Genomic DNA, 18,690 nt, shown 5'->3' with positions numbered 1-18,690 from the left:
AGGCAAACCTTCTGTATGTAATGGCTGCATCTTCACTCACAATTTCTTTTTTCTATTCAGGGGTTGCTGTGGGCTGTGGTTTTATGGTTTGGGTTAGGGTTTTTTGGGGGGTGTTTTTTGGTGTGGGTTTTTTATTTTTTTTACCTAAGGTTACGCATTTGAAATATGTGAAAGCAAACTATTGCTTTAAATGCACATGTATTATTGTTTACTGTATTAGGGCAGTTTGGAGGCTTCATTTTTATATCAGGGGCTTTAGATCATGTAATGAGCAACCTGGCTCTTTCAGTGAGGTCACTTCTGTTTTGGCTTTTTTTTTTTTTTTTTTTTTTTCCAGGGATCACCACCTCCTTTCACTTAATATCTGTATAGAATTAGGATATTATTGTTGCAAACAAATAATGGGAAGTTACGATTAAGATGTTTCTGGATCTTTTGTAAACCCATTTCTCTGCTTCTTAATGGAAATGAATATGAGGGGATGTGATGAAGTCAATGCTAGGTGTATTTCCCCATGTGTATACATTGCAGGGTCTAATGTCTGTTTATGGAGGCAAAAATTTCAACAAATGGACCATGATTTTTCTTTTTTGAGCTACAAAGCTGGAGGTTGAATGGCCAAGAAGCAATTAAATAGAAAAGCTCTGCACTGAAGAAAGTAACTCTTCAAAGTACTTTCTTTGAATGAAAGCCCACTTGTGCATTCCTAGTGAACATGTTCTTCCATGAGTCACTTGAGACTGAAGAATATTTCTTTTAACTACTAGAAGCTGGGTATGTTTATACAGTGTTATTTCTCATCCTCCATGTGTGAGCTCACAAGGCAGAATTAGGATGCTGCTGTTTCAGTTCCTCTAGCGTCTTGTTGAGATGGAGTATTCTCTATTCTGCATTATAGCACGTTTTTTCTTGTGGGTGGTGTGGGTTTTTTTTATTTGTTTGTTGCGTTGTTTTTGGTTGGTTGGTTGGTTGGGTTTTTGTGGTGACTTTTATTTTTCCCTGTTGTGCAGTTTGGGAGAGCAGGATTCCAGCCTTCATGCTGTGTATCTCGCTGAAGGGATGAGTGTGTGGAGGTGCTCCTGTAACTCTTTGGCTCCGTAGGGGACTGGAGGCTGTGGTCAGTGATGACATGGGAGTCTTGAAGCAGGCACAGAGGATAGTTGAAGTCATTACAGTTGGACCATACAGCACTGGCTGAAGGCTTCTGGCAGACTTTGGACAGACCGTTTCCCTATGAAGTCCACCTTTGTCTCATCAATCCTGTTGCCTTCTCTCTTTTAGCAGCAGATGCAAGCCCTCTTGAGCCCATACCTTATCACTTAGACCATCAAGTGAGAGTAATCTTCACCTTGACACTGAGTTTTTAACACCTGTGTCAATTTTTCCACCGCAAGCCAAAACATAACACCTTAAGCATGTAGTGGAATTCTTCATCCTTGGCACATCTCTGCATCCTAGCTGTCAGTTTTTTCTGGTATCTGCAGTGCGTATTTTAGCCCTGGCGATACTGCCTTGTCCATCCTGTGCTTGTAACCAGCAGGCCATCTGCTGAGCCTCAGTTTTCACTATGGAATTTGGATTTTGAAGTTGGCACCTGTGTGGGGCCCATGCGATGCAATTGGGTACTCTGTTATAATAGTACCTTCTACAACACTGACATCTTGGTGCCTGGGGTGCAGCACCTCATAAATACCAACGGGAATCATCAGGAATGGTCAAGGGTAGACATGCACATTCTGTCTCTGGATGTCTCTTCAGCAGAAGATGAAGCTAGCAAAGGTACTTAATTCTGGTGAATTGAAGCCAGGGTCACCTTCTTTTGGTGATGCAGATCTTCATCATTCTTTGAGCTACTGGTGTTTGCTGTAGCTTCTCAGCACCAATTTGCTCGTTCTGTAACTCCTGGCTATCCTGACTGCTTCTGGATGCCAGTTATGTCCACTACAAAAGGACAGAGACCAAATGTGTATCAATAAAGGAATTATTTAGTTGTAGAAGGAGCTTCTGTGGTTGAGTAGCCCTCTGCTGCTACCAGGAGGAGGTTTCCTACTGTTGAAAGTGTTACTTTGAGCTGTTGATTTCTTGGCTTGCCAGGAAAGTTTTACGTAGAACCCTAAATAAGTGCTTTCACATTGCAATAAGAGCCCATCCCCTCTTAAATGAGATAAATCTCCAGTTTTCATTTTTCTAGTCTCGTGCTTCCTGCTGTGATCTGTTACTCATGCTTCTTGATGTTGGGATGGTGATGCTTACTGGTCCAGTACTATGTAAAAAGACTATGATTTGAGTGCTCATGAGCACTTCTGAATGTTCCAGGGACTTCAGCTTTTGTGTGAAAATTATCTCTAAGCAATGATACAGTCATTAAAGACTGCCATGAAGCCGCCTCTTGTGAGTCATCCGTATGCCATCAAGTCAAAGCAATTTGGGTAATATCACTAAAAAAAAGTCAGTGTGTTATATGTGTAGCTGTCAAGAGCTTCATCCATCTTTTCCCAGATATTGTATAATTAGAGATCTCACGGGCCAACAGCTAGTGTAGCAGTTGAGAAAGTCAATTCTTCAGTCGTGTTTTCAGAGATTCTTGGCCAGGTGGACTTTATAGTACAAAACCAACTGTTTGGAGTGACCCATGCTGTGATAGTATATGTCCACGTGTCAGGAGAAAAAGAATTTCTTAATGGTGACTATTGTTTTTCAATATACTTGTTTCATGTGCAAATACCTGTGCTGCTCTCGATCTGTCTTAGGCATGTGACATCTCAGAAGAAGCTGTCTGGCCGCATAGTAGTCCAGCCCTTTTAGTATAGAGACATAGTACTCCTTCCTTTGGGCAAAGCAGAGCTCACACCTTCTTCTGTATGTATGTGAGACAGTTGGGCAGACTGGGAGGGAAAGGGACTTGGGAACTGGTCTTCAGAAGAGTAAAACAGCTGGAAAGGTCTCATGGTTTTCTTTGGTTCCTGTTCTACAGTATTGTTTAGCGGTGGTGGAAAAATACCAAAATGCTCTTAATTCCTCCTTTTCCCTTCCCGCTTTCCTTTCCCTCACCCCCAAATATGTTTCGCTACTATGCTGATGGTATGCATGCTGTATAATTTAATCAGCATTCCTTCTTGAGGCTCTGATGAACAAGGATAACCAGTTCCCCTCCTTTAGGCATGGATTTATTTGGGGGCTGGGAGTGGGGGAGGCTAAATGGTTTTAACTTCACTCTTTCTTTATTTTGTGGATAAAGTGTGCATGCTTCTAGTGTCATGCTGGGGTTGGTTGCAGCTAATGCCACCACACCCAAGGCTGGGATCTCTGGCTGTGCCATCTTACCTAAAGGAAAAAAAAATGTGGTCCAGGGTTAGGAATGAGCCCTAGGTCCCTGGAGTCCCTCTCTGCCAGACAATTTGCAGGTTATATACTAATGAGGTTAATTAGATACGTGCCCCAGTGTTACCTGCTGGTAGGTTTAGGAGGATTGATCTTCACCTTATTTCCTTTACGTTCTTGACTTGAGCAAAGACACTGAGCTCCATTATTTAGCTCTGTGTCAGTTTTCCTCATCTTCCCTGTCTCTCTTTGCAAGTCCCGTACCTGGTACAAGCAACTACATCTGTATGCCAGAATAAAGTACTTCAGCAGCATTTTTATAGCTGTAAAAGACCACATCACACTGCTGAACGTTAATCTGAATAGCATCATACATCTCTGTGAACTGTGTTTGTACGGTTAGCCTATGCTGTATTGGTAACCAGTATGGGTAAGGTAAAGGAAGTTTAATACACCTTGCCAACACTCAACCAGTTAGCAAGCGTGAAGCTAAGCTTGTACGTAATGTTTCGTGTAACGCTGGTGGTGCTGGGCAGATCCAGTTAACCAGTGCTTTTAAGCAGAGGCAGTTAATATCGGTGAGGCCACGCGAGTAGTTTGCTGAACTGGGGCTGCTGGTGGTGTGGTTGGGAGGGTAGCGCTTGTCCAAGCATTCTTAACCTAATGACTTTAATTTCACTTGCTCATAACTTTTTCAGGTTTCTATGGGTTTGGTTGAAAAGCAGGTGACTGGAAATCTGGAAGTTACCTTGTTTTTCCTAGTTTTTTAACTCTTATGTAAGCACTGAGGCAGCTTGGCTATTTAGGCAGTGCTATGAAGTTATTTAAAGCTGTGTATGTAACCTTATGTTTTGTGTGCAGACTGCAGGGAAATCTTGCTGCCAACAATGACAGATCAGCTGAAGTATCACTTGGAAAGACAAGAAGATTTGGAGGCTTGTTGCCAGTTGCTGAGTAACATCCTGGAAGTGCTTTACAAGAAAGATGTGGTTAGTATCGTATGGTTCTGTGACGATTAGCACTTTAAAAAAATGGATCTTACTAGATTGAACTGAGCAGGTAACTCCTGATGGCTTGATTTTTTTTTTTTCTTCTCTGTGCCCCCCTGCCCCAAATAGTCTCTTTTAGGTCATCTTTTTAGGTATCCAGTGATGAGGACGTGTTGTGTGACATCTCAGGATGTTTCTTACTGTTTTTGAGGCACATCCAGTACAGCACTGTTATCCAATAACACTTTTCCAGACCTTGGTTAGATAGTGAGTAAACATAAATACTGAGGAGTTCAACTTTTCTCTCACATGGTGTGTAGCCTCTGCTAGGTAGAAGGTGTTTGGTTTGGTTTGGTTTTTCTTCCATGAGCATTTTGGGACATGCACTTTTGAGTTGTATTGTTACTGGCCTGCTAGGCCAGCCTGAAGGGGTGGGAGTGTATATACATACATACATACATACATATACATATACCTGCACACACACTTTTGTCAACACGACAAACTTGTTTAGCTTTTTGAAGTGCCATTTAAAGTTAGCTAGTAAACCCTTCCACCTCAGTAAAAAGCAACCTGAATTGGAAAGTGGTGGCTTCTGCATGAATATTGTAACTAGTGTAGTTGTCTTATCCATTCCGAACGTAAACGTATGAGATGGTTGCGCATGAGAACCTGTGCAGTGGCCTGGGCTTGTATGCAGGTGTGTAGCTTGCGTAACAGTCCCTTTTTTGTCTCTCTTGACTTCACATAAATATGCAAATATTAGTGCTTTGCTGGTGAGCTGCGGTGATTTGATGTTCTCTTATAGAAGTTTGGGCTGATGAGGCTGCTGCCTGAACCTTAAGTCCTGTGTGGAATTGTACACTAATTTACTTGGAAAGGACTCTGGGGTCAGCTACTCGCATTGTCTCTACCATATAATTTGAGTATGGTTTTTGGTGGCATTCCAATTTGGTTTCTTTTTTTTTTGAAAGTAGTTTTGTGTGACTGCTTCGGAGAGTGGGTTATTTTAAAAGGAATTTGTTTCTGACAGCTTGGCTGCTTCCTGTCACTCTTTGTTGGCTCCATTTCTCTCTGTGGTAGCGACTCACTTGCAGCTCCTCCATCTCCCAGGCTGAGCCCAGCTGCAGCGGGGCTGCAGGAGCAGAGCCCGGAGGTGCCCTGCGCCACTGCTTGCTAGTAGCCAGCTGCAAGGGGGCTACAGAAAATAGGTTGCCATTTGCCAGTGGAGAAGGGGACAGGGAGAGGAAGGAAGCATGGCAAGTGAGGAGGGAGGTAAAATAAAATTGAAAATGGGCAGGAGCACCACAAGCGCTGGGGATGCAGAGAGGAGGAAAGGCTTAGAAGAACCTCACAGGACAGAAAGCGTGGGGAGGAGCAGGGTACCGAGATAGGTGCGTTCCTCCCTGAATGTGTAAGCTTTATCCCAAAGACAGGTCTGTCAGCAGCAGGAAGAAAAGTCCGTATTGGAACGGTAGCTGTGTATATTTGTACTGATGGTGGATCATTCTTCAAAAACACAAATGTATTTTTCGTATATATACAAATCTACCCTTGATAATGAGGCGTAATCCAGTGATATGATGTGGGTTGTTACACAGATCCAGGCATAAGAACGAAGATGGTTCATTGGACTGTGTTTGGTCAAGAAGCAACACAAAGGTGCTGCTCTATTTAGATAATTAACTGGGAAAACACTCACAAATGTTGGCTATCAAATTGTTTCCCCTTTCCATCTCACAGAAACCTTTTTAAGTCTTCTCCTTCAGACTAATGAAAGCTCTGTAGAAACCTTTTTATAAAGTAAAAGACGGGAGCAAAGCTCATCTGTTTCTTTCTCCTTGTCATGTGTTTTTGCCTTCAATTCCTGTAGGCATCATTCTGCATGAGGTTTTTGAACTTGTTCTGAAGAGCTGGTTGCACTAAATATTTCATTTTCAACTCTTTCAAAAACAGAAGCAGATTACTTCTAATGCAGAAATACTGCTTTGAAACAATTGACTGAAATTGCAGTTCCTTAACCAGAGTTTTTCTTCGGTTTTCTGTTCCATTTAATTGAGCTGTTGCAGAATAGGGCTCCCCACAATTTGGTAATGCCTGTGGGCTTTTGATGTTGGATAAATGACTAGGGAAAATAAAATTATTGGGTAACTAAATGTCATAGGCTTTGCTATATTTCCAGGGACTTAATTTTCATTTAAATTATTATAACAGTACATGTTAATTTATCAGTAACATGTATTAATAAAATAGATTTTGCATGGTGTTTGTTGAACTGGGAGATTAATTTTCTGCTTTTGATCAACAGCGGTGAATGATGTTTTATTTAACTTTCACAAGACAGGTGGATTTAAGGGCAAATATAAATAGTTCAATAGTATTGGTGTCTGTTGTATCTAGTTACCACTAATTTATTCTTTCTCCTTAGGGGCCAACACAACGGCATGTCCAGATAATCATGGAGAAGCTATTGAGGACAGTAAACAGAACAGTCATTTCCATGGGACGTGATTCGGAGCTCATTGTAAGTGTCTCTTGATGTAAACTTAAATACCTCTGCCACATCTTTTTGAACCTGACTGTAATAGGATTTAAATCCCAGGTGACCCAAAGCAATCAAAACCTTCAGTAACTGTCTTTGTGTTCAGTAAGCTGTAAAACATTGGCTTGTAATTTTTCCATGGTTTACACAGGGGGAGAAAAAATACTTATAAAATATTGGTGGCCAGGTGATGAGCCAGGTTTTACATATCTGTGTTTAACAAAATGATGTATTGTTTGTAATGAGCCAGCTGAAAAGTGTGGAAATGACAGACTTGCATGTTTGTTACTACATTAGCAATCTTTTGACTCTACAAGCATTTGCATGTCTTTTTTGACTACAACTGAGATAACCAAGATAACAAAGCATTTGGATGTTTGAAGTATAGAGGCCCATGTTTTGAAAGCCTAGAGCTGGTGCAGTAGCTGTGGGTTACCCTGTTCCACATCAGTGGTGTAGCACTGTGATTTTTAAAGCCTGACATTTTAATTTTTCAACTGTAACGTTAATATTGGTCTAAATAATGAACAAAATAGTGAGGCCTATTGATAGCTAAAATGGGGACAGATCTTAGTATGTTTTTGGGAGTCTTTCTGGGTGTTTGTCTTTACGTTATATTCTTCCTTAAGTGTCTGACTAGTTTCCTATGTATCAGTTGCCAGATGCAAAGTGGACGAGATTTCTCATCTGGCTGAGTAGCTGTCTTTCTGTTCTATATTCATTTGATTCAGTTTCGTTTGATATACTGATTTCTTTCTTTAAAAAGGTTTTACTTGTTATTCAGATGTATTTGAGTCCATAAGTACTTTCTTTTTTTGATCTCCCTTTCTTTTCCAATTTTATTTCTCTGTAATTGCACACAGTGACACTTGTCCTCAGCACATATGACTTATCTACTGCTGTCCTGTTTACTTGGTGTATGGTGGTCCTTGTGTCAACAAACACGCTATAATTTTAATTTTGTCTTTAGTCCATCATTCTCTAATCGTTTTTTTGCTTTTGTCTTCCACTTTTATCACTTTGATGTGCAACAGTAGTTTTTGTTGTGAGTGGTAGTGGATCACCACATCCATTGCTGGATCAAGGAGTAGTTTTAAGTAGAGATCGATCTTACAGAATATTCTAGTGCTGGGATGCAGGAACAGTGAAAGGAAGTCAAAAGGTTTATGTTGTTGTTACTTTGTGCATTATCACCGAAATGACTAATAATCTGTGGCATAGGTACCTTAATAGCTTTCTGTACAAGGGTACAAAACTTCACGACTTCGCTCAGTTGAGCAGGAGGTGTGGTCTTGTAAGACATACAGGAAACTTCTTCAGTTACAGTTTGAATGTGAATTAATTACTGTTTTGATGAACATGATTTAGATGATATTTTGAAATGTTAATTATTCCTTTTGCATTTATCAAATTATATTTGAAAACTTCTGTATATGTTTTAACTAAGTACAGTTGCATTAAAAATATCCATAGTGATCATGAATGGAGCTTGAAATCACTCGATCTGCGCACACTATAATTATGTAATGAGTATTAATAGCACCAGGTATTTTCAATGAGTACTTACTCCTATCTTAAAGTTCAGTCTGTTGCTGAAAGGATGCGCCTGTGATCAACCAGTAACAATTCATTTTTGTGGTGTCAGCAAAGTAGGAGGAGTAAAATGCAAGCGATAATTAGCAGACTTAACCTGACCCCTCTTGGATCACAATCAGGTTGAAATTATGCATTGACTTTTCTTTTGTCAATGCTCGTATAGTTTTACCTGGAACTTATAGTAAAGAATTAACCATATCGGATGAGTAGAAGGAAGGAATTGTAAAAATAAAGGATCTTACAGAGGCATATTTCAGGTAATGGTAACTTTTTTAAAAGGACATACCAGTTTGTTTCCTATATAAAGGCAGCCATATTAGACTACTAAAGCTGGCGTGTGTTTCACCTTGAATAAATACTTAGCTAGGTCATCTTCATCCAAAAACTAATGTTGCGTAATACACTTTAAATATAAAAACCTACTTTGGATCAAAAACACTAAGAAATTGGCATTTACTCCTGTAGATGTGAACTATATATATACATTAAGATTCATCAGCTGTTAGCTTTATTCTGGAAGCATTCCTCTGAGGATCCTGCTTTGAATAGCTCAAACGACTGGAAGACGTGGTTCTTCTCATCCGAAACAAGACTTCTTTTCTGTTTGCGAGCAATACAGGAACAGATTCAGAATCCCCTTATGGTGGCAATCGACCTTGTTTCATTTCACATTCTTTATAAACCTCTGTTCTAACCACTGTGGAGCTACTGTGGCATTTGGGATGCATGAACTCTGATGTTTTACCCCTATAGATCCCAGACAGTTGTTTGTAGAAATTGTTTCCATTTCTATTTTGATAATATTCTTTGTATACCTTTCTGAGTTTGAGGCTTGTGTGACTTCCAGTCATATTGGTTTTGACTGTGTGATGTCAGTGAGAGATGGTGGATTTGAGAGGCCAGAATTTTGTGATCAGTAAAGGGTTGTAAAGAATTTAAATGCTCAAGTGACAGTGTAGTTATCTTGGAACAGAGGTGGTGGAACGCTTAAATATAATGCAATTTAACGTTAGTGAACAAAGCATTCAATAGATGAGGTTGCTAGATATGCTAATGTAATGGGAACATAAGACACTGAATTGATGTTTTCAGGATGATATGCAGTTAGAGGCTGTTAAAGATATTGTAAATAATTCAAATGACTTCCTTTGTGTTGTAACTTATGGATAGGGTTCCATATGTTTGGTACTAAATGACTGTTACCGGGTCAGTTTCCTTTGGAAAAAAAAGAAATGATGAAAAATAGATGAGTTGGAGTACCTATCTGACCAAAACCCTGACCTTCAGTGTAAGGCAAGTGACCATGGTTTTAAGTTGAGAGAGGGGAGATGTAGATGAGCTGTGAGGCAGAAATTGCTCCCCGTGAGGGCGGCGAGGCGCTGGCCCAGGCTGCCCAGAGCAGCTGTGGGTGCCCCATCCCTGGCAGTGCTCAAGGCCAGGCTGGATGGGGCTGGGAGCAGCCTGGGCTGGGGGGAGGGGGCCCTGCCCGGGGCACGGGGTGGGACTGGGTGGGCTTTGAGGTCCCTTCCAACCCAAACCGTTCTGTGATGCCATGACCACCCCACAGTGATGGCAGTACCAGCACAGTAACCTGTTTAAATGTATTTGCTTCACTGTGTTACAAATGTTCCACCTTAATCCAGGAAATAAGAAAGGATTTTGGTAACTCTTACCTGATGCCTACCGTATCTTAATCTGAATATGGGAGGGTACTGGGTATAACCTTTTACAAATTTTTGGTCTGCAGTATTCTTCAAAGCTGTATTTTTCATCTGTACCAAAGTTTCTGTCTACTAAACCTTAAATTGCCAGTTAACCATGCTTAATTACAGGAGCTGCCTCTTTCTTCTGCATTTTGAACAGATTGGAAAGATTCTCCAATAGTCTCTTTTGACTTTTCACATCTGTTTTTTCAATTTTTGCTTCCTTAAATGTGTGTTTCTAGATAAAAATTATAAGCTATTTTTATCAGATACCTTCAAAAGAGAATTATCTTGAAATAAGATAGAACAGTTGTAAAAAGGAAAGGTAGACAATAAATAAATAAAACAGACTGTAAGTGATCAATTAAAATCTGATGTGACCATAATTTTGGTAGAAGTTGGCAGCAAGAATAATCTAAGTTAACATCTGTGATACTGCACACAGCTTGTGCACACAACACTTTTTCAAGTCTTCAGAACTTGTTAAAAAACCCCCCAGACCCTCAGTTTCATCAGTGTCTGTATTAACTAAGATTAAGCACAGTCTGGACGGGTATACAGGTAGTTTCAGTGAAAGCAGTGGATTTATATACTTGGAAATTAGCATGTGTTTCCAGCCTGCATTATTAAATAAGTTTTTAACATGCAGGAAAAAATAAAGTCTTGTTGCCACTTTAATACTCGTTATTTTTGGCTACATTTTGCTCTGGCAGTCTCACTGGTGATTTTTACTTGATCCATTTGCTGATTGAATGAAGGTTCTGCGTGTGTTACTGTAGCGAAGGTAAGAACTATGTGCAGCCTGTGGTCGCTGAGTTGTCTGATGCAAGGTCACGGTTTGTTGCTGCTCACAGAAATTGGCTGGTTTGCGTTGCTTTTGCAGGTACCTAGAGCTAGTCCTGCTTACGGTGCTGTAAGAAGTCACCTGTAACAAGATCACAAAAATCTTTCCTACTGGAGAATGTGTTGCCTGAAAAAAACCCCAGTCAATGGAGCATACTTCCTTGAGTCTTTTTTGAAGGATAATTTTAAACCATCTCTTGCCTCACCTAGTAACTTTTGAAGGATGTTGCATTCCACGCGAGTCAGCATATTGGCCTCCTTTGGTAAATCAGAATTGACTGGACACGATGGTAGGTCCAAAATGAATCATGACTACTCCCTACTTCCTTGCGGTCAGCAGCTTGGATGTTTTTCATTTACAAAGCCAAGAAAAACAAGCTAGTTGCTGAACTCTTTAATTTCAGAAAGGGCATCCAGATGGGGTTTTTGGATCCCTATGTGTACAATTTTTGGAAGATACTTCAGCTGGCAGATCTGTGCAACTGTATGATCATTGTCTATTAAACAGATAATCTTGGTTCCTTTATATGGTAGAACAAATCAAATTCCATTTTGATACAGAAAAATCCTCTAGCTTGTAGATATAAGAGCAAAGAATGTAGAAAGTGGCTTGCCTCCCAACAGCCTCTCTTCTTACAAACGGTAGCTCAGAAGAAGACAGAGTGATCTAAGTGAACAAAGTCAGTGTGAACACCTGCTGTGATCAGGGAAGAAAACAGGATTATAGATACTCTTGGGATGTGTGCCTAGGAAGCAGTGGACAGGAGAGGACATGATGACTTCACTGATGAGTGGAGTGTTTCCCATGTCTGGTTTTTTTCCCCCCCTCTACACTTTAAAATGAGGATGTAGTGAAACCGAAACGGAAATGCGGCAGAAGTCTATCAGAAAGTAGAGAAAGTGATCGCTGGTTCGAGATGTGAAAGCCCTTTGGGGTTAATCAGAAGGAGATTTAGAGGTGCCCCTGGGTGACAGTGCAGGAGAGTCCTGTAGAGTGAAGATGACACCTGTCAAAGGGAAAAGGAGGAGCTGGTGACAGCACTGGAGAGTGAGAAGTGTGAAGTGGAGCACAGAATATGGCACTGATGTGGGAAGTGAACACTGGAATAACTGGTCAAGGAAAGACAGTGGTGGATTCTCCATCTCTTGGCATCTTCCAGCAGGATGCCCTTCTGGACGGCAGTAAAATGCAAGCCTAAGTCTAAGTAAAATACAAGGTATTGAGGGTCATGGGAGAGAGTGTGGGGCTAAAGTTATTTAGGAGTTGAAACTAGATGTAGGTTGTGTTTCTGTGCCTCAAAATGTGTCAAGTTTAGGGTAAATGGGTTCCAAAACATTTGGCAGAAAGCCTCATATTCTTCACTGGCCTTCTACGATGGAAAAAACTATACTTTGTTTTATTGAATTGCATGTTTTCTTATCTTTCAAAAACATTTGAAATTCAGTATTGCCAACTAATTTCACAAAAACTGAAGCGCTGTTTGAATGATGGTAATGCTTTTGTTCCATCACTAATACTGAGCTGCTTTTACGTTGTGAAATGTACTATCACTGGTGCAGAGAATGGTATGGAGTACGCCCTACCAACGTTTATCGGAACAAGCTGCATTCACCTGAACAAACTGACAGCAAATTTATAGCACTCCAGTTATTTTAATAAGCCACAGTTGCATTTTATAGATGCTGAAATAATACTTAAAATTGTTTCATGCAGTCAGTTTCATTCTGTTAGACCAGAACTGTGTTGGTATATCCATTATATCTTTAGTGGCAATCAGTCAACAAACCCCAGTAGTAATATATAATGGGTGCTGTTATACAGATGCTAAAGAAATGGTATCATCGAATGGCGTACTTGATTTGAACGTCTTGATGAGAAATGAACGTACTTGATTTTGAAAAAGTGATTAACCTTTAAAACACAGAGTGAAATCAAAGGCATAGACGGTGCTTTTGCACCTTAAGCAAGAAAAAGCAAACACTTTGTACTGATGGTAGGATTTTTGAGTTTTAATTATGATTTTTTTTCAGCTTATCCTGATTTTTAAACTATTTTTACAGTGACTTTTTTCTTTAAGAAAACAAGTGATACTCACATGAATAGTGTTTCCTAATAGTTCTAAAACAAAGAATGTAACTGTTGCTTAACGAAAATTATATGGACTCAGAAAATAGCAAGTAATATAAAATCACTGCAGTATTTATTGACTAGAAAGTATTTTTAAGCATGATATGGGAGAAGTGCATATAGCAAATTAGTGTATGAAAGTGCATGGTATCATCAGTGAATTCAGCAAAGCTACGTTATGTGCCACACTGAAAATAAAGTTGCATTTTCTTTGTTATAACCTCATACCTGCATTTTATAAGATCATCTACGTTAGGGTGAAGAAAGCTTTGTCAGTCACATTTAACTAAAAGCTCTAAAGAATTAGATTTTTTCTTTCTCTCAGTGTCTATCTAACCTGAGCCTGAGTGATTCTAAATGTAATACAATATGATACATTTTACACACTTGCAAAAACATTTTATTACAAATTACATTTTATGGTACGATATAACACGATATGTAATTTTAAGCAAGACTATATGTATGTTAGCTTTTCCAGTTTTAAAAAAATGTAAAAAATTAAAAATTTGCAACTTCTTAAGAAAATAGCTTGGACATGTATAGAACACGCCATGAGAACTTTCACTTTTAGCTCTTATATGTTTCACCAGTGAATTTTCCTCTATCATTTTAAATGGTTACAGAATACTGGTCTCTTTATGAGTCAGTCACTGCACGTAAAAACAGTTCAATTTTGTGTCAGAGTCCCTGCGCACAAGAACTTTTAGAGTAGTTTTATGGGAAAAGCTACTGATTCGGTGACACTAATGATTCGTAATTGATTACCATTGAGAGATACTTGATTTAATTTCTTTAAAAAACAATCCCAAACACTTAAGCATGTTAGCATGGATGAATTCATTAATTATTAACACTACTTTAAAATAATACTGAATACTGTTGTATTTTTCTTATGTCTGTATTTGATATTTCTGTTCAGAAAAAAATATTTGTTTGGAAATATTTGGATTTCTAGAACATGTTGGGTGGGCTGCCTTGCAAACAGTTTTCTGTTCTCAATTAAAAACAATATAAAATATACGAAACACATTTTTTTTCCACACGAAGAAATCACACTTCCTTCCTGGTACACAGGATCACCCTTCTAATCCTTCAGCTTTCACAAAAGTATTTCAGGATATTGTTTGCTTGTGTACAAGAACTCGTAGCCCTCTTGAAGGTTTACTGCAAAGGTGACTTTTTTCCACTTAAGCATGCTGAGATTAATTTTGAGCTGGGTATAGACATCTTCTGCGCTTCTTGTTCCCATTTTAACTTCCTTTTCTTGCTCTTTGCTTTGGGGAAAGAAAATAACTTACTTTCCGCAAGTTTTCTTAGAGAAATGGATTTGATGCCGAGTTCAGAGGAAAAACAGTGTAAATGAAAACACTCCAAATTTTTTAGTATGTGCAAACTGTTCTGCTAATGATTACATTTCTTCCACATTTTCCACAAATTCCATAAAGAATTTGTATCTTTATGGATGCTGCAGGGTATGCAATTTCAAAAACAATTCTTAGTAAATCAGTCACAGGACACTATATGACTCAAATTATCTAAATTAACTTAAACCTTTAAGAAAAAAAAAAAAACAAAAACCCAACAAAAAAACCGAACATTCTCACTCCCTGGGCACTTCTAGCATGAATTTTTTTTCCACAGTCATTCTAGATGCAAGTTTACTGACAGCAACAAATACTTAAAGAAAAAATTGCAGTTTATAATTCACAGCAAAATTTTAAGTGTCATTAAAAAAAAAACTGGGAAAAAATTGATTCCCATCTCTAAGTGTGTTGGTTAGCAAGTACAATTAATAGGTTTAGGTAAAAATTATAGTAAGCTGGGAAACCCATCTGAGAAGCTTAGTAAATAAATAGCATATAAAATTAATGCTCCTTCCAAACAGGTTTCAAAGCGTGGCTCAAACTATAAATTTTCTGGTGCCTTCTGCAATAGTGTAGAGGTTTTCCAAAGACTGTGTTACAAAAAAATACTAAATTATGGCAAATGCTAACAATCCGCCAAGCTTTTGATTATTCTGTTTGTAGGGTGGTTTGTTTTGTTTTGTTTTTTCTGTGCCAGATTATGCCATTTAGATCTTTTGGGTACCAAAAGACTAAAAGTGAGATCCAGGACAGATGATTGTCCTGTAGCCTTGACCCTGTCAGTGTGATGTGTTCAAAGGCTTGTCCTGACTTTGGGAGGTTTCTAGCTGCTCACCAGTTGAAGATGAGCAGCAAACTTGTTCGTCTGGTGATGAGGACATAGCTAAATTCTAAATTAGAAATGATGGTGCGCTGTTGAAATGTGATAGCTTGGTTGAAGTCTACATCACATGAAGGCAAATATACACATAGTCACATCTTAGAGATTATTCATGGTCTTGGACCACATGAAAAATTGTGCTTTGTCCAGGATATATGTGCTGAAAACTGCACTCCCCGATCAACATGGATTTGTAAAACTGAAGACCATTGCAAACATAAGGCTTGCTTGTTTGTTTCTTTTTTCCTCCCCTCGTTGTTGTTTAAAGACAATAAACCAAACCCCCAAAAGGCTTTAAAACAATAGTGATATTTAGCTGTGTACAGGATGACAGCCTACAATTTAATAGGTTAGAATGTGACGCTTTCAGATCTAAAGGAGGGGGTAGGGAATAGTTTTACTTGCCATCTTTGTACAAATTTTTCAATTCAGGTTTTACATCCCACATTGGTGAACTGCAAATAAAAGTTGGCAAGGTATTATCCAACACCTTGCTTCAGGACATTAGTTTATCGGTACAAAGGCCTTTTTGGTACATACGGTGAGAACTGAATGCTGCCGGAACGGTCAGAACTACATTGGCCGGTAACACTGATCAGTCTACCAAGATCCCATTATAGATGATCAATAGAACTCCAAATATTTTTCAAAGAAGGCCTTGAACTCCACATGTCATGGGCTTGGGTTAAAGGAACCAGAGTTTCCATCTTCCATGCTTTTTTGATTCAGTTTTGGATTTTTGCTTGGGAGTGGAGGAGTAGCTCTCCTGAGAATAAGGCAAAGGTGCAACCTGAGTTTCCTCAATAGGATGAAGTTTTCTCAAAACTGGCTGTAGTTTATCTTCTTGCTGTTTAAAATCCAATTCCACACTAAAAATGGGAAGAAAAAAGCAATTAGTTACTAATTACAACGATAGAAAGATTTCAATTAAGCCAATATCTGATACCAATATACAAATCCTTAATTTATGAAATACAAAAAGAAAATAAATGTTTAAATCAGATCTCCAACATTTCTTGCACCAAAACTGAAGGGGTGGGGAGGGAGGGCAGGGGCAGGGAAGGTGGTCAAAAAAAAAAGGACATTGCAAAAGAAAAATAGGAATGCGATCGTGCAAACTTCTGCCTGCTGTTTAGGAGGGCCTTGGGGGTTGTGGTAGTGCTGTGAAGTGACTGAAAAGTAGAAATACTACTTTTTCCCTCATCTCTGTGGAGAAAATACTCTTTCAAAGGGCTCTGAGGTTTTATTTTCCTCTTAGGGTGGAGGAGAAGGGATCAAAGAGGCTAAGGGAAGTTTGGGATATTTTTGTGCTTTGGATTTGTGAAGAGCTGGTCTGCCCACAGGGCCTTCCAGGCACGGCCTGGAAAGGGGGCTGGAAAGGTGGAAGGGCTGGTCTGGCACCTGGCTGTGCCTGCTTTGGGGTTCAGTTACTTTCTGCATTTGGCTGTGTCTAGGTTGGTGCTAGTTTAACCATTAAATACATTCTGAGCAAAAGTGTCAGCATTCCAGTGATAAACTTTTTTATAGCGGAGGAGAGAAATAACAGTAGGTAAGACTTCAGGTATACAGAGTATTTTCCCCATCTCCAAGTTGACGAGCAGTAAAAAGACATCCAAAATTGAAGAAGATTAATTTTTAAAGTTTCAGGTATATGCTAGAACTATACCTGCGAATGTTGAATTTGCAGGAGATGGCTGTGTTGGGTATCTTTTTCCTGCAGAAGCTCACTACAAGCCTACTGTTTAATATCCATCCTTGTTAATGAAAGAACAATGCTGTCTTCAACTTGATAACACACTCCTGTTTGCAGTTTAGCTAGCAAAAAGCAGTTGCTTAGATGAGTGCGGCAGTAATTTTGTGGCAAGATCGGGATATCAGTTGATTGTCAATGCCCCACCACATAAATGCTTTCAGTAATACAGTGAGAGAGTCTCAGCATCAAGTAGATTCTTTTCCAAGAGCTCTCTAAATCTCATTTACAGTGGCATGCAAATCTGTGCAGAATTGGGCATATGTTACAGTTGGTTTGTTTCTCAGTATAAATTTTGGGAGTATAAAAAAAAAAAAAAGGCGCTTCAGCTCTGGCATTGGCAGAGTTCATTTTTCCTTCTTTCAAAATGTTATTCTTGCAGGGGAGCTCTCGTAAGAGCTACTTGAAACTGATGCAAAAGATAAATTGTTTTAAACCCCCCTGCTGAACAGAGGTGACTTTTTTCATAATCAATTTCTATTAAAGGTAGACCTCAAGAGAAGAAACATCTTAGTCCCTATGACAAAACCCACGTTGTGATCATTTTCTACTGCATAAAACCATTTGCAGCACAGTTCAGACTGTCTTTTAGCTATTTATATCAAAATGAAATACTTTACTTCTGAAGAGTAGAGAGGATGAATGAAAACATTCATGTTACTTCATCATTTATAACTAAATTTTGCAGAATAATTGATTGTTGTCTATCTAGATCAATTTAGCTTTGTAGGTTTTGTTTAATATCACCACTCCTTTCGGCAAATGATTCATTTTTCTTGAAAACTTAGGTTTTAGCGTATAAAGACAAAAGCCTTCTTATTCTGCAATTTTTCACATCTTTCTAAATTAACTGTAGCTGACATTATTTTTTGGTTTTATTGTTACATCAAACGTGAAATAATATTAAATCCAGCAAGTGTTCCATATTTATATGACTTCTTTATATTTTTGTTCTAGAGCTGCAGATCTTTTCGTTTTTTGCATTCGTGAACTTGATTCTGTCACCTGTCACAGCTCTGACAATTTTGTTTTGCTTAGTGCTATTTTTGTATCCGAAGCATCTATAGGTTTCCTCTCAAAATGACCTTTTCTTGAAATATTCTCTGCCATGTGGCGCTCTCTACTTTCAAACTTCATCTGTTTCTGTCTCTTCTTTAAGCCTCCCTGTGACAACTCTATAAGCTTAATTAATGAGGGTGATATGTTCTTCTAGCATTACCCATGACGGAGAATATAATTATTGGCTTCAGAAACATTTTTCCTTAGATGAAATAATATTTTTCAACAGACTTGACAATTGTGAATAAGGCCTACAAAACAAGAGACAAATCTAAATGCTGTATAATGCTAGGATCACAATCAGTTGCCTGACAGATCCGATTAGGACGTATTAAAGGTTCACTTACCGACGATGCTGCCATGTTTGGAACGTTGGGCTGGAGTTTCTCCATGTTGAGTCCCTATCACAAATGTATTACTATGCATGAAACTCCAGTGCAGATAGGCAGGCAGGCTGGTTTTGTGAACAACTATAAGCAGGAAAATTTTGTCTGTGATAAATATGCTGGTTT

General features: G+C 38.9%; 2 protein-coding genes across 4 annotated transcripts in view; one reads left to right on the top strand and one right to left on the bottom strand.

Moving 5' to 3' along the window:
- DOCK1 (dedicator of cytokinesis 1) overlaps nucleotides 1-18,690 on the top strand; it is a 319,129-nt gene that overhangs the window by 92,040 nt on the left and 208,399 nt on the right. For both annotated transcript variants that reach the window (XM_037399460.1, XM_037399459.1), the window contains exons 26-27: nucleotides 4,183-4,310; nucleotides 6,739-6,834. In XM_037399460.1, the coding sequence (XP_037255357.1) occupies nucleotides 4,183-4,310; nucleotides 6,739-6,834 (224 nt within the window). The remainder of the gene's footprint in view (nucleotides 1-4,182; nucleotides 4,311-6,738; nucleotides 6,835-18,690) is intronic.
- The window catches only part of INSYN2A (inhibitory synaptic factor 2A), a 47,075-nt gene continuing 43,528 nt past the window's right edge, over nucleotides 15,144-18,690 (bottom strand). For both annotated transcript variants that reach the window (XM_037399462.1, XM_037399461.1), the window contains one exon: nucleotides 15,144-16,238. In XM_037399462.1, coding sequence (XP_037255359.1) covers nucleotides 16,055-16,238 — 184 coding nt within the window. In that variant the 3' untranslated portion in view covers nucleotides 15,144-16,054. The remainder of the gene's footprint in view (nucleotides 16,239-18,690) is intronic.

This window comes from Falco rusticolus, chromosome 9 (genome assembly GCF_015220075.1).
Source record: "Falco rusticolus isolate bFalRus1 chromosome 9, bFalRus1.pri, whole genome shotgun sequence".
NCBI lineage: Eukaryota > Metazoa > Chordata > Aves > Falconiformes > Falconidae > Falco > Falco rusticolus.
This window is presented reverse-complemented; position numbering and strand designations above follow the sequence as displayed.